The sequence below is a fragment of the Bos grunniens genome, chromosome 28 (assembly GCF_055505025.1).
Source record: "Bos grunniens cultivar Pamir isolate PY7600 chromosome 28, Bosgru_T2T1.0, whole genome shotgun sequence".
Lineage (NCBI taxonomy): Eukaryota > Metazoa > Chordata > Mammalia > Artiodactyla > Bovidae > Bos > Bos grunniens.
The window spans coordinates 35,839,627-35,854,156 of NC_141192.1; the positions used below are offsets into that span (position 1 = coordinate 35,839,627).

The following is a 14,530-nucleotide window of genomic DNA, read 5'->3' on the forward strand; positions in this document are numbered from 1 at the left end:
TCACTTTTCAGATGCTCTCCTAGCCACAGATGTGAATGCTCTGCTTTCTACCACTAAACAATTTTATTTTTTTAATCCTTATCTAAAGTAAAACTTCACATCACTGACCAAAATTCCCTTTTCCTAAAATCCCCCTTTCCTTAACTTCAATGCATTCAGTCTTTCTCGACTCTTTTCTAAATTTTGCCAGTCTCTTTTTACTAAATCTTTTCACCTTGCTGAACTTTTATATGTGGGTTTTCTTTAGAGATTTGTGTTGAACTCACTTCTCTTAGCTTGTATGTTTGCCTAGGCAATTCTGGCCATTCCTTTGAGATTCTGATCAGGCAAATTAACTCTCAATCCCATATTTCCTAAAGCTTTGTGTGAGTATGTGCTTCATAAGGAATGTGTCAAAAAGCCACTGCAAAAGGGTCTAAATTAAACTTGACCTTTCCTCTCCAATCTAGCTCTTCAGCCTGTACTAGTAGTATCTCGGTGAGGACAAGGTTGTCTGGCGAGTCACCCAGGTTAGAAACCTGGGAGAAATTCTAGGCTGGGAGGCTCCTTCATCTCCTATAGGAAACGCTTGTATCTCGAGGATTTCTCATAACCTCTGCACTACAAACTTCATCCAAGGGGCCTTATCCAATCAGATCTCTTCTGAATTACCACAATCATTTTCTAATTGGTGACACACACTACTCCATCTCTCTTATTTCTATCATGATGTTTTGCTGCAATGCAAATCTACTCATGTTACTCCACTTTTCAAAGCCAGTGAAAGGGTCCTATTGCACTGGTACAGTCCCCATTCCTTACCTGACCTGGAAAGCCTGCCTCACCTCTTCTTGGTTTTCCAATACTTACCTCATCTTTTCTCTTTCTTCCCTGAAAGCTATCACCACCTCAAAGTACTTGAAGTTTCCCCTAAGTACCAGCGTTGCAGTGTCCCTAATTTCAAGGCTCATATTGTACCAACTTTGCTAAGTCTTCCCAGGTGCTCTTAGCTCAAACTGCTTTTTCACATCCCCAGTGTTCTTTATTGTGAATTCTATCACATATATTCATCAGTTTCTCTCCCTTGATGCATCTAGAACCTCCCAGAGGAAAAGAACCAAATCATATTCATCTTTGTATCCTGTCTCCTCCACCTACCAACAATCATATGTTGAATGGCTTGAGTAAAAAGTGAATGAAGGAGAATCACTAAATGCAGTTCCTTTGCTTTGTTATGAAAATGATGTATTATAAGAAATAAACAGGTAAATTATTGGCTCTGTGTATTTGCTTATCTGTAATGAAATAGCAATCTGTTTCATGCTTGATTCATTGCAAAAATATTAAAGGATCAAAAATCCTTAATAAGACAACAAGACATGCTTACACAGATAATAATACAAATTCAATTGTGTTTTACTGTTTACAAATATATTATGCAACTATCTCGAAAAATATCAGTAAGTTATAGTCAATATATTTTCCTTTAGCTTCCTCTCTGTGATATGAAATTAGAATCACAAACTAGGTAAAGTAAATGATAATTATTCAGCTTTTAAAAAGCATTCTTACTTGAAAAATTCACTATAAAATTAGTGTAACCAGTAACTCCCATACAAACATGAATTACACAAAATGATCTCATTAACTAAATGATCTCATTAATTAAATGCATATGTCTCATTAACAGAGATGCATGCATTTGTGAACAGCAAATATTCTTGTCCAAGTTTGGGGAACTCAACATCTACTTCTGTTTAATTGACTATGCCAAAGCCTTTGACTGTGTGGATCACAACAAACTGTGGAAAATTCTGAAAGATGGGAATACCAGACCACATGACCTGCCTCTTGAGAAATCTGTATGCAGGTCAGGAAGCAACAGTTAGAACTGGACATGGAACAACAGACTGGTTCAAATAGGGAAAGGAATACGTCAAGGCTGTAGATTGTCACCCTGCTTATTTAACTTATATGCAGAGTACATCATGAGAAACAGGCTGGATGAGGCACAAGCTGGAATCAAGATTGCTGGGAGAAATATCAATAACCTCAGATCTGCAGATGACACTACCCTTATGGCAGAAAGTGAAGAAGAACTAAAGGGCCTCTTCATGAAAGTGAAAGAGGAGAGGGAAAAAGTTGACTTAAAACTCAACATTCAGAAAACTAAGATCATGGCATCTGGTCCCATCACTTCGTGGCAAATAGATGGGGAAACAGTGGACACAGTGACCAACTTTATTTGGGGGGGCACCAAAATCACTGCAGGTGGTGACTGCAGCCATGAAATTAAAAGATGCTTGTTTCTTGGAAGAAAAGTTATGACCAACCTAGACAGCATATTAAAAAGCAGAGACATTACCAACAAAGGTCTGTCTACTCAAAGCTATGGTTTTTCCAGTAGTCGTGTATGGATGTGAGAGTTGGACTATAAAGAAAGCTGAGTGCCAAAGAACTGATGCTTTTGAACCATGGTATTGGAGAAGACTCTTGAGAGTCCCTTGGACTGCAAGGAGATCCAACCAGTCCATCCTAAAGGAAATCAGTCCTGAACATTCATTGGAAGGACTGATGCTGAAGCTGAAACTCCAACAATCTGGCCACCTGATATGAAGAACTGACTCATTTGAAAAGACCCTGGTGCTGGGAAAGATTGAAGGCAGGAGGAGAAGGTGATGACACAGGATGAGATGGTTGGCTGGCATCACCGACTCAATGGACATGAGTTTGAGTAAGCTCTGGGAGTTGGTGATGGACAGGCAGGCCTGGTGTGCTGTAGTCCATGGGGTCCCAAAGAGTCCAACATGACTGAGTGACTGAAGTGACTGATTGCAAGGCTTTTGGAAAACAACTAATATACAATATAGTTTATCAGACTTAGAGGACAATACTGTTAGAAAAAAATCACATGAAATAAAACTGTCCCAATAAGATGGATCTAGCAAGTGAACTGAGAGAAAAGCAAAGTATGAATCCATGCTGCTGCTGCTGCTGCTGCTGCTGTCATCTCAGTCATGTCCGACTCTGTGGGACCCCATAGATGGCAGCCCACTTGGCTCCTCCATCCCGGGGATTCTCCAGGCAAGACCACTGGAGTGGGTTGCCATTTCCTTCTCCAATGCATGCATGCATGCTAACCCGCTTCAGTCGTGTCCGACTCTGTACCACCCCATGGACAGCAGCCCACCAGGCTCCTCTGTCCACAGGATTCCCCAGGCAAGAATACTGGAGTGGGTTGCCATTTCCTTGTCCAGTGAATACATAATCATAACAAATAAGAATATTGTACATGTGCTGACTACCTATAAGAGATAACTGAATTAGAGTGACCTATTTTTTCCATACTGCTGATTATTCTGTCTTATTATTAAGAGGGTTAACTTGTCTGTGGTTCATTAATTTAAAAGAAATAAATTTTCTTTCAGAAAAACAATGGAGATAGTATACAACACTCCAAAAACTTCCAAATAATAAGACTTAAGAACAAATAGCTTTGGAGATAATAAATTAAAATAGCCCATTAAAAAATTATGGTTGTAAAATACTACAAATGTCATTCAGTTTTAGCTTCAAATATCAAGTACCACACATGCTTCTGTGCTACCTGCTCTCTCTCTCGAAGACTTTGTATTGTAGATGGAGTAAATATTGTGCTTGTCCAGGTGAGTTTCCAAAAATGCTACAGGAAAGGCACCAGCAAAAGCAGCCAGACATTCTCCCAATGCAGAACGTTGCCTGTAAATGGAAACTTTACATTTTTAAAGTCTGCTAAGTGAATAACTGAAGAAGTTATATTAAAATTGGCAAAGTCAACCTAAAAGAAAGACAATCATAGAGCTACTGATAAAAACTACCCCTCAGATCCAACCTCTATATTGTAAATTATCATCTGCTTTCCATAGCAAGTTTCCTACCATTTTTTTTTTTTTAAATCTAAATCACCTGTCAGCTTAAGAGAAGTTAAAAACAGTACAGCCAAAAATATCAACAACAACAATCACACTTATAAATGCCTCCACGAGTTTGGACATTTCATTTGGTTTCCTTTTCTTTCTTTTTTAACACAGTGTTCTAAGGAACAATTCTTGCCATATGAATAAATGGATTTTGATAAAAAAAATTTTAAAAAATAAAGTACTAATACTAACACACATATAACTTTCTGAAAGTTTGCCATATATAATTAATTTCAGGGTTATATAAATAATGTCAGGTTATTAGTTATGAAATAGTAAGATACACTAGATGCTAAAGACTATTGATAACACTTAAAACTGATTTATTCATTTTCAAGAGAAGGTGGTGCCTTGGGAATCAAACTGTGATCAATTTATTTAAGAATTCTCCTGCCACTGATATATTTAAATTCTCTCTCTCCCTCAGTTTTCTACTTAATCCAAGGCTTTACTGGCACCTTAAATGTTTATTAAATATAGAATAATATGAGAGTTCAACAAATTATGAACTCTTTAAATGACTTGGTATATATATTTAATTTAAAAGTCAATAAAATGGATTGAGTTAACAAGATAACATAATTCTCTTGGGTAGTTTTAAATTTCTTATTAAAAATAATAAATAATGCTTGATTATTTAATATTTTAATTAAAACGACTAGATAGGTACTCTGCTAGGAGAAAATATCCCTTCACAGAAAGAAACTGAATAAGGTAAACTTCAGTTTACACATTGAATAACATTGCATTACTAAAAATAAGACATCAAGCAATTACAAAGAGCACAGGCTTTTATTCATACAGATCCAAGACCTGATCTTACTCCTAACGCTGCGTCACTCACTGTAGGAAAATTACTTACACTTTTCAAGTTTTTCTTTCCTTACCTAAAAATGAGGACAGAATTGCAAAATATCTAGTACACGATATGGGTTCAATAAATGTTTTAAAATAATGAGACATACTTTAAGAAGTTAATAGCCTAAAATGTTTCATGTATGACCCCAAGGTAGGTAACCAATTTCCTGACATCTGATTCAAAGCGTGAAAGCAGTAGTTGTTCAGCTGTGTCTGACTCTTTGCGATCCCATCCATGGACTGTAGCCCACCAGGCTCCTCTGTCCATGGGATTCTCCAGGCAAGAATACTGGAGTGGGTGGCCATTCCCTTCTCCAGGGATCTTCCCAACCCAGGGATTGAAGACTGGTCTCCCGCACTGCAGGCAGACTTTTTACCATCTGAGCCACCAGGATATTGAGCTAGTCCTTTTATTTCATTAATAATTCTTCTGAATTACTTAATGATTCACTTTAAAATACCAATTCAAATAGTAATTCTCAGATTAATTTTGATCATTTGTGTTGTTTTCTGGAAATAGCAACATTTCTTTTAAATGATTTGTATAAAAATAACATTTTTATAACATTACATTTTTTAGTATACCATCATTTTTTCCAAATACCTTTTATTCACCTTCAAATTTTTATTTTTATATTCGCCCAGAATCACTCTACAATTGTGAAGTTAACTGAATAAAATGCACATATACCTTTTTTTTAGACTCTAAGAGAATGATCCAAATTTTATCAAGAAAAATATCCAGGCAAGAACAGCAAAAAACAATAACGGTAAGTGCTGAGGTATAAGAGAATAACTGCTGAGGCATAAGAGAATTTTGACTACCATGTATTAAAATAAATTACAAAATACTAATAATTTAGGCTAAACAGTACTGCTCTTATCATTCAAAAAATCAAATAATAGAACAGAATTCTAGAAATGTATATTCTAGAACACATTCTATAAATATAACCTATCATATTTAGTGTATGATTGAGTTTATTTTAAATCAGTGAATAAAAGGAACATTTAATAAATCATTATGTTAGACATGATGGATGATTTAAAAATTGAATTTAAATTCTACATAACAAACGCCAAACAGAAACATGAAATTCAGATGCATTTCTAGTAAATTCTCTTCTTAGCCCTGAGATAATCATTTCAAAAGAGGGCAACAGAGGATTAGATGGTTAGACACCATCACCAACTCAATGGACATGAACTTGAGCAAACTCCGGGAGGTAGAGAAGGACAGAGAAGGCCGGTGTGCTGCAGTCCATGGGGTCGCAAAGAGACACAACTTAGCAACCGAAGAACAACAAACGATTTCGGATATTCTCTGCCTTCCTCAAGCTTCTCACGCTTGTTTTTTCAACCATGATTTGGCTAAAGACTCCAGTCGTATTTCAATGAGACAACAAAAGTTATTAGACACACACCTAGACTTACCTCCTACTTGTTTCCTATTGAGTAAAGTTTTGAGTCCAAAGAACCATGTTTTAAAAAATACATTCCTGACGACCCCATGTAATTCTCCGAATTGCATGCTCCTCACACACAATAACTTGCCACTATAACATTTATCAGTTTATTTGTTCTGTTTCTTCCACTTGACCTAAGCTCTTTGAGAGCAGGGATCTATCTGTTCATTGCTGTATCCCAGAATCTGACATTTAATAAATATTTACTGAATGAACAAAAGAATTAAAAAGTAAATCTAGACAAATGAAAACATGAAAAACCTAGGAGAACAAATATTTTAATTTCTAGTTGTTAAGGTACAGTATAAACTTTTTAAAATCATGAAAATAAGAGGAAGACACATATGACGTAACTGGTAGATTTGATTATATAAAAGTTCAAAACTCTCATGGCATAAAAACTATCTGTAACATTATGTCTTATATATAAGCACTATAAAGGGATAAAAATGTGAAAAATCATAAAAACAGGAGAAATGACAGACAAGAGGTTAATAATTAATAAATAGAAAGGTTATTACTGATGAGTAAGACAATAAACTAATAGAAAAATGGACAAAAAATTAGAAAAGGCAATTTATCAAATAAATAAAAATGGCAAAGTAAACATAACAAAGTAGCCCATATCGAGTAATCAGAGAAATGCACCTGAAAATAAAAATGATATCCCATTTTAACTATTAAATTTATAAATAGTAAAAAAGAATAATCAGAAATGAGAAACATGTGAGGAAGTAAGAATCCTCTTGTGCCTGGAGCCGGCATATTGCATATTGAGTGCATATTGCATATTGAGTGCAGCACTTTCCACAGCATCATATTTCAGGATCTGGAATAGCTCAACTAGAATTCTATCACTGCCGGTAGCCAGCGTGAGGAACTCCGCCCATGACAAAGGTCATGAGGAAGGAGGCTCGGCATACACAAAGGCGGGATCGAGCCTCAGGAGTCTCCCTGGAAATTCTCGAGCATCTACCCCCAAAACCAGAGTCTGCCTACTTTCTGCTTTGTGCTCTCACCTACACCTCTGACTTTACGGGGGGCTGTCCCCCACTACCTCTCTGAAAAAAGAGTTAGCTTACAGCTCCAGTTAATAATTCCTGGGTGTGACAGTGTTTAACCTACAAACTCCTTTGGAAATCCTCTAGCCTGCCTGAATAGGTTTTTCCGGCCACATGTGATTGTTCAGAGCCTCCCAACTGTGAGAGGCAAGAGATGTTCTAAACTGTCTAAATACAGATTCCTTTGAGCAGTTAAAAGATTGATCAGAAATTGTATTGGTGAAGGGATTTTCACTTGTTGGGCCAATGTTTGCTGCTAAGTCTCCATATCCCTTACCTGCTGTGTCCCTGGCAGTGTATTGATTAATATAATTGGTGTAAGTAGTAGCTTTAATGTTTGTAACCTGGGACCCTTGAGTTAATTCTTTTTCTTGTTATAGCCCACCACACCTTTGCTCTGTAGGAATGCAACTTTATCTAATGCTTTTGGAGGGTGGCTCCTGACCAATCACCTTTAGAGAAAAATAAGTTTTCTGAAGAGAAGGTCTTAAAATGTTAACAGGCCTCCGGGCGACCCAGAAGATGATGCAAATCACCTAAGCTTTTGCATATGATAAGTTTGCAGGAAGAAAGCCTGGCTTGCTGCCTGACTCTACCCCTTCCCCCATTATCCTCTATGCATAACTTAAGGTATAAAAACTACTTTGGAAAATAAAGTGCGGGCCTTGTTCACCGAAACTTGGTCTCACCATGTCGTTCTTTCTCTTACCTTCTGGCTGAATTATTCAGCCTCTTTTCTACACTGAATTTCCTCACTGAGCTATCCTTATTTCAGCCTCTTTTCTCCACTGAATTTCTTCACTGAGCTATCCTCATTCTATTACTCTTTATATCCTTAATTAACATTTAATTAAGCAAGTGTTTCCTGATCCTCGCCTATGCCGTCTCTCCTTCGAATACCCTGGATCAGCCGGGGCTGGTCCCCGGCACTCTTGCAAACTTTATAGTATAAAATGAATCAGTTTTTTAAAAAATAGTAAAATGTGTATCATAAACCTTTAATATGTGCATACTTTTTAACCCAGATCTCCAAATTCTGATAAAGGAAAGAAAATAAATACACACAGAAAATTGTGAACATAGATTTAGCATTATTTATGATAATGAAAAGAGAAAAGAGGCTATATGTCAAAAATGAAGGAACATTTCAATATATTATGATACTTCCTTAGGATAAAATATATTTTATAGCCACAAAAAATTATTTAAAAAAAGATTAACTTAAAATGCAGATAAAACTTCAAAAATATTTAGAAAAAAAGCAATTATTTTTTTACATTGATCTACTTTCCTATATACTGGTAATTGCAACTTTACCATTTTTAAAAAGTTTTAATATTTGGTAGGCCACATGCATATCCATTTATTATTTTATTTTTCTCTCTCAAAATTGTATATGCTAGTCTCATGCATTTATTCTTCCTAATGAACTTCTGAATTATTTTTTCAAGTTCAGTAAAAAAGCAAATATCTACTTGAAATTGTATTATAATTAAGATTAATTTGAAGAGAATTTACATCTACTCAATATTCCTCTCTCAGAATACCTTTGATTTATTTTTACTTCATTTATTGGTCTTTTATTAGCATATCTTTTTATTTTAACTGGTAAAAAAAAGTCTTCTTTTTCTTCTCTCTTCCATAGAAATTTTTTACTAAAGTTACCAGTGATCTCTTTGCTTCAGTTCAGTGGGGACACCTTATCTTACTTGATCTGTCCACATCCTCTGACCCTACAAATCTTCCCCTCTTGAACTTAAGAAAAAATTAAACTGGTTTAATAACTACCCATATTCAGTCTTTTATAAGATTCATTAACGCTGTAAAGTTTAAACTTTATATTAAATATGGTCTTTACCATTATTGCTTTACATTTTTCATTCATAAATTGGCATTTATTATATTAATAAACATATCAATCAAATTTAGCATTTAGCTTAAAGATTGCCTAATTCCTCCCAAGGAATTCAACACATCAATCTGGTTGTTTAGTTTATAACTAAGGAAAAAGTTATAAAATGAAACCCTGGAAATGAATAATTATAACATCTAAAAAAACTATTAGTAAGAAGTTAAACTCTTAAAATCTTACCTTTCCACATAAATACTCTTGCTGGTTCCCAAAGCATACAAGCTAGTCAGAATTCTATAACATGACACCTGTACATCTTCCACTAAGGAAAAAGAGAATTTCATTCAAAACACTTGTTATCAATACACTGTCCTGAGAAAGTTTAGGCTAAAAACAAAATTCTATATCAAAGACATACTAATATTTTAATATTTGACAAAATATAACATATAAAATTATATTTAAATTCATGATTATATTTTAAAATACAAAATTTAAAAATTATATTTAAATTACATTTAAAACTCTTTTCTCAAATAAAAGTCTTTTCTTGAAGGAGCTAAAAGCATTCTAAAGACTCATGCTCTGATTATACAGACAAAATATTATCAGGAACAATTTATCATTTTTCTTTAGGCATAAGAATAAGGATTTCTTCAAGAATAAAACTAAGCATAAGAATATCTGGGAGGACAGGTCCATTTTGACTCCTGTTTCAAAGGTACATAAAGACAGTATCTTTTATTTTAACTCTCAATGAACAAGAATGAGAATGCTGGAGAATGGGGTGTATCATTTATTTCTGAAACAACTTAGAATTCCAAGCATAAGAAAATTACTCTTGTAGTTTCTAAAGTTAGAAAATAAAACTTCTAAGATGATCTCTGATTCAATAAACTGTTCAACAGGCAAAGAAATATAAGAACCTTGGATTTCTAATGCCATCTCTGTTACCACTTTCTGGAAGACACACCATATCATGAATGGAGAAGTCATTCTCCTCTCCCATACTTGTTTCTATGTCAATATGGGATGGGAAGTAATGTTCCCACTGGTTCAAGTAGTGTCAATATTTTGAAACTAGTCTTTGTGCCATTCTCTGATTACCACAATGGTTTTTACAGAACTTTACCTGGGAGACCTACACCATTTGAGAGTCTGAGTGGGTGGGTCTGTGGGCAAGACCCACTTGACTGCTAGATACGGGCTTTTATCTTCCTTCATGTTCATACAGGCAGAAGGGAAGGAACTTAGGTCATGTGTTCTCTTTCCACTCAAGCTTCGGCATTCTGTGGCTATTTTTAATAACTACAGAATTCCAGACAAAAACAGCAGATGAAATCCCCTATGAAAACAGACTGAAATCTATAAACCAAAGACATTTGAGCCACCCTGGTAGATCAATTATTTAGATACAGACTTTGTCTCAGCAGTCTTCACATATTGGTAGGAGAGCTTGCACAAACAATTTGCATCAACTCAGAAATAATTTGAAAACACTTAATGCTGCATGTCCTATGGTGAAACTGCATTAGAAAATTTCCATGGAAAAAGACATCATAAAAAGAGTAAAATTTGGAACTTGTATGTCAACAATGTAGACTATCTATAACCACTACCTTACTGGTCCCTCCTGTGAATTCATGATCTATCTCTATAATAATGGTTTTGTAACTCAAATGTCAACCTCAAGTGTTCTTCCAAAAAAAAAAAAAAAAATTTTTAAAGCAGTGTTTGAGTAATCTCTATGATGTGGCTGTTACAATTTCCGATTGTACTATTTAGATAATGAAACTCTAATAGATTTACATACATATTAGATCTTCTCCGAACTGATGCTGGCCAATATGCTCAAATAATGATGACAGCATTGGTAACAGTGCCACCGTGGTATAATTGATAATCTGAGTAACACCTTTGGGTTGGTTTCGGGTGTGAGTGAACTGGCCCTGCTTAAGATTCTCCATCGTCTTCTCCAGATCCTCTGCGGCATTGTCCAGGAAGGCTCTGAGTGCACTTTTAACACTCTCCAGGCCAGTCTTCATCACAGTCCTAGGGAGCAAAGAAGGGACAACTTATACCTTGTGGTAGGAACACAGAAAATACAAATAAAACATGCTTTTAAATCATGTTTATTTGTTCATGACGATAGTCAACTTAATTTTTTTAATCCACTTTCAAATAACATTATTTTTCTTATATACTTGAAGTTATAGTAATATCACTCCATACATGCATAATCTTTCCTAAATGCCTTTAGAGTCAACTTAATTAGGATCTTGAAGCAAAATGTAGTTCTTTTTTTTTTTTTTTCTAAACATCGTCCCTACTCTCCCGACCCTCCCTGTGGCCGCACAAATGAGGAACCTTAATCCCCCAACCAGGGATCAAACCCCAAACCTGCCCTCTATGTTGGGAGCCCTGAATCAACCACTGGACTGTTAGGGAAATCCCAAATGGCTCCCAAAGTTATAATGATGTATGCTTTTCAACTGTGGTCTCAAATTTTGAGAATACTTATTTCATGACTAACAAAACTTAGGTCCTGAGCCAGTTTAGTTCACCTCAGATCCAACAAAACTAGACTGTTTTGTGAGGCAATGGGTGTGAAAGAAACATTTAATGGCGGTTAAATCAAGTTACCAACTGATAGACATTTTTTTTTTTACTTTTAACGGTAGAAAATCCGTTTTTTCTAAATACGTCTCTGAAGACTGAACTCTGTATGAAAGTGACATGCTAAAAGCCACTATTTCATGTAGAAAATCAAGATGCATAATTGTATCTTCTTTCTTGTTTTATTATATAAAACATCTCAAATAAAATCTTAAACATTAAAATGAATAATTCAAGGTATCACTGAATATTCTCTGTGGAAGACTTTTAGGAACTTTTATTTAGATATATCCTGGATAATTAATGAATTAAATGAATGGTTTAATGGCTGAATCAAGCTAACCAAACTGGTTTTGTATTTGGATTTCTGGTCATGGTGATATTAGGGCAGGGTAGAAAGTGCACGGACTTGGAAATTGGCCTACTTCCACACTTATTATGGAATCTTGAGCTTCACTTTACTCAACTGTAAAATAAGAATAAAACCCTCATGTTTCCTATAAAACTAAATATTATAACAAAATGGAGTACAACTACCATGCTTTGAAGTTAATAAGCTGTCTAGAGTTGTAGCTCATTATTTTTACCTCACATGATATAGTTCCAATGCAACTCTTAATTATATACCTAGCCACTACAGAAATTACTTGAAATTTAAATAACAATCTGTATCTGATTATATATAAAAATAATATAATGCTCTTGTATTATTGGGCTTCCCTTGTAGCTCAGTTAGTAAAGAATGTGCCTGCAGTGCAGGAGACCTGGGTTCGATCCCTGGTTTGGGAAGATCCTCTGGAGAAGAAAATGGTGACCCACTCCAGTATCCTTGCCTGGAAAATCTCATGGACAGAGGAGCCTGGTGGGCTGCAGTCCACAGGGTCACAAAGAGCTGGGCACGACTGAGCGACTAACACTTACTTACTTGTATTATTAATTTATAAAATATTTTCTTTTTCACTTGAAGTCTTCATTACAATTCCAACGAAGACACTAGCTTTTTCTTCAGATTCGTATATATCATTTTTACACTCATTGACTGAGATAAAAACATATCCATTTACCTTGCATCCAAAGTCTGACCCAAAATATGAAGACAGTTGACAATTGATGTTGCATCGTTCCCTAAAGAGGAAACAAATAGCTGTATAAACTGCTCTGAGAAATTCTCAATGTTCCTCTTTCTATTAACGCTTGTGTTCCAAAAAATTAGTCAAGGCACAACTCAATAAGGATAACTCAATTCAAGGGACTTTTTGATAATCAAGTTTAAAATCATGCAGTTTTTCTGCTTAAAAGTGGTTATGCAAATGTAAGTAGAAAAGCAATAAAGCATGTTTCATCAAATAGCTGACATACTCAAGAAGCATTCAAAGCACTGCACCATCCAAAGAATTTTAACTGGATTCTTCAAACATATCCCCCTCCCAATACCAGTTCACATTATTTTTAAATCATATTGTATGTCAACTTTTTAAGTCAGCCAATATCCTCTGTGAAATGAGGTGAGTTAAAGTCTAATAAAATTTAATTCCCTTTTAATTACCCCAAGTATGTCTGCTTTGTTATTGCATTCAACAGCATTAAGATGAATTATTTTGCCTGAATTTAACTGCATTCACATGAACTAACATGCCTGAATGTTGTTGGTCTCTGGTGAAAAAGAAGTACCAAACCATCATGTAAGAACGTATCAGAGGCTGAAGAAGTTAGACGTTACTTATGAGATATCTAAAATGGGGTAACTCCCCTTGAAAAATAAGATGAAACTTATTTTATAGGAATATTTCATCACTAAGTACAGAAATATGAATCATATAATACATATATTTTACTTTATGATAAGGATACAATAAAGAAAATATGAATCCAAAGTAACAAAGTGACCACACACAATATAGTCTGACACTGATCACTTCTTCATTTCATGCTTTCCTACATGTAATATACACAATAATTTCCTGGTCCTTAGGTTGACAACTCTTATTTGAATGTGAGTTTTTAAAACATTTGAGTATACTATACTCTTTATACACAAAAGTACCCTAAAATGAATGAGTTAAACATACATGGAAATTAATAATTTCCTTAGTGTGTGGGCATTCCAGTTTAGTGGTATAACACAAATACGAAAAAATAAATTAGGTATTCATTGCTGAGACTCTTGAGTTCTTTCAGTAAATGTTCCATTAATCTCATGCTTTGAATCTCAGAACTTCCAATAATAATGATGACAAAATCCGTAGAAGGGCAGAATTTGTCATGCCCCTGTCTATTAACTGGTGGCAGTGCTAGGGCTTCTACTATAGTCCTTAGAAGTATTTTTCATTTAGTTATTCATTCACTCAATAAATACACGATAAATACCAGGTACTCTTAAACTTCCAGTAATAAGCTAGAGTTATGGTACTTGCATTTTAATGGGGGACACATAATGAACTATTAAGCCAAAAAAAAAAAAATCAATGTTACATAATATATAGCCAAGGTAAAAGTATATATAGCAGGGAATGGGGATGAGAGCAACTGGATAGAGTAACAGGGGGAGTGGTCATTGGGTCCTCCCCAAGGAGATGGCATTTGAGCAGAGATTTAAATGAAGTGAAAGGACAAACCATGTATATATATGGGAGAAGAGCCCAGGTGGTACAAACAGATGTGCAAAGGCTCTGGGGCAGAAAATGAACCTACTGATCCTGGAAAGGAAGTCAAGATGGATGCTGTGGACAAATTCAGGAA

General features: G+C 35.1%; 1 protein-coding gene across 12 annotated transcripts in view; it reads right to left on the minus strand.

Annotated features, from left to right (window-relative positions):
• The window catches only part of RYR2 (ryanodine receptor 2), an 820,811-nt gene that overhangs the window by 148,703 nt on the left and 657,578 nt on the right, over positions 1 to 14,530 (minus strand). For 10 of the 12 annotated variants that reach the window (XM_086382784.1, XM_086382783.1, XM_086382782.1 and 7 more), the window contains 4 exons: positions 12,856 to 12,916; positions 10,989 to 11,227; positions 9,416 to 9,497; positions 3,587 to 3,717 (listed from right to left, as the gene is read on the minus strand). In XM_086382784.1, the coding sequence (XP_086238910.1) occupies positions 3,587 to 3,717; positions 9,416 to 9,497; positions 10,989 to 11,227; positions 12,856 to 12,916 (513 nt within the window). Of the gene's footprint in view, positions 1 to 3,586; positions 3,718 to 9,415; positions 9,498 to 10,988; positions 11,228 to 12,855; positions 12,917 to 14,530 lie in introns of those variants that run through there. The other 2 variants (XR_015157121.1, XR_015157120.1) reach the window with 1 other exon arrangement.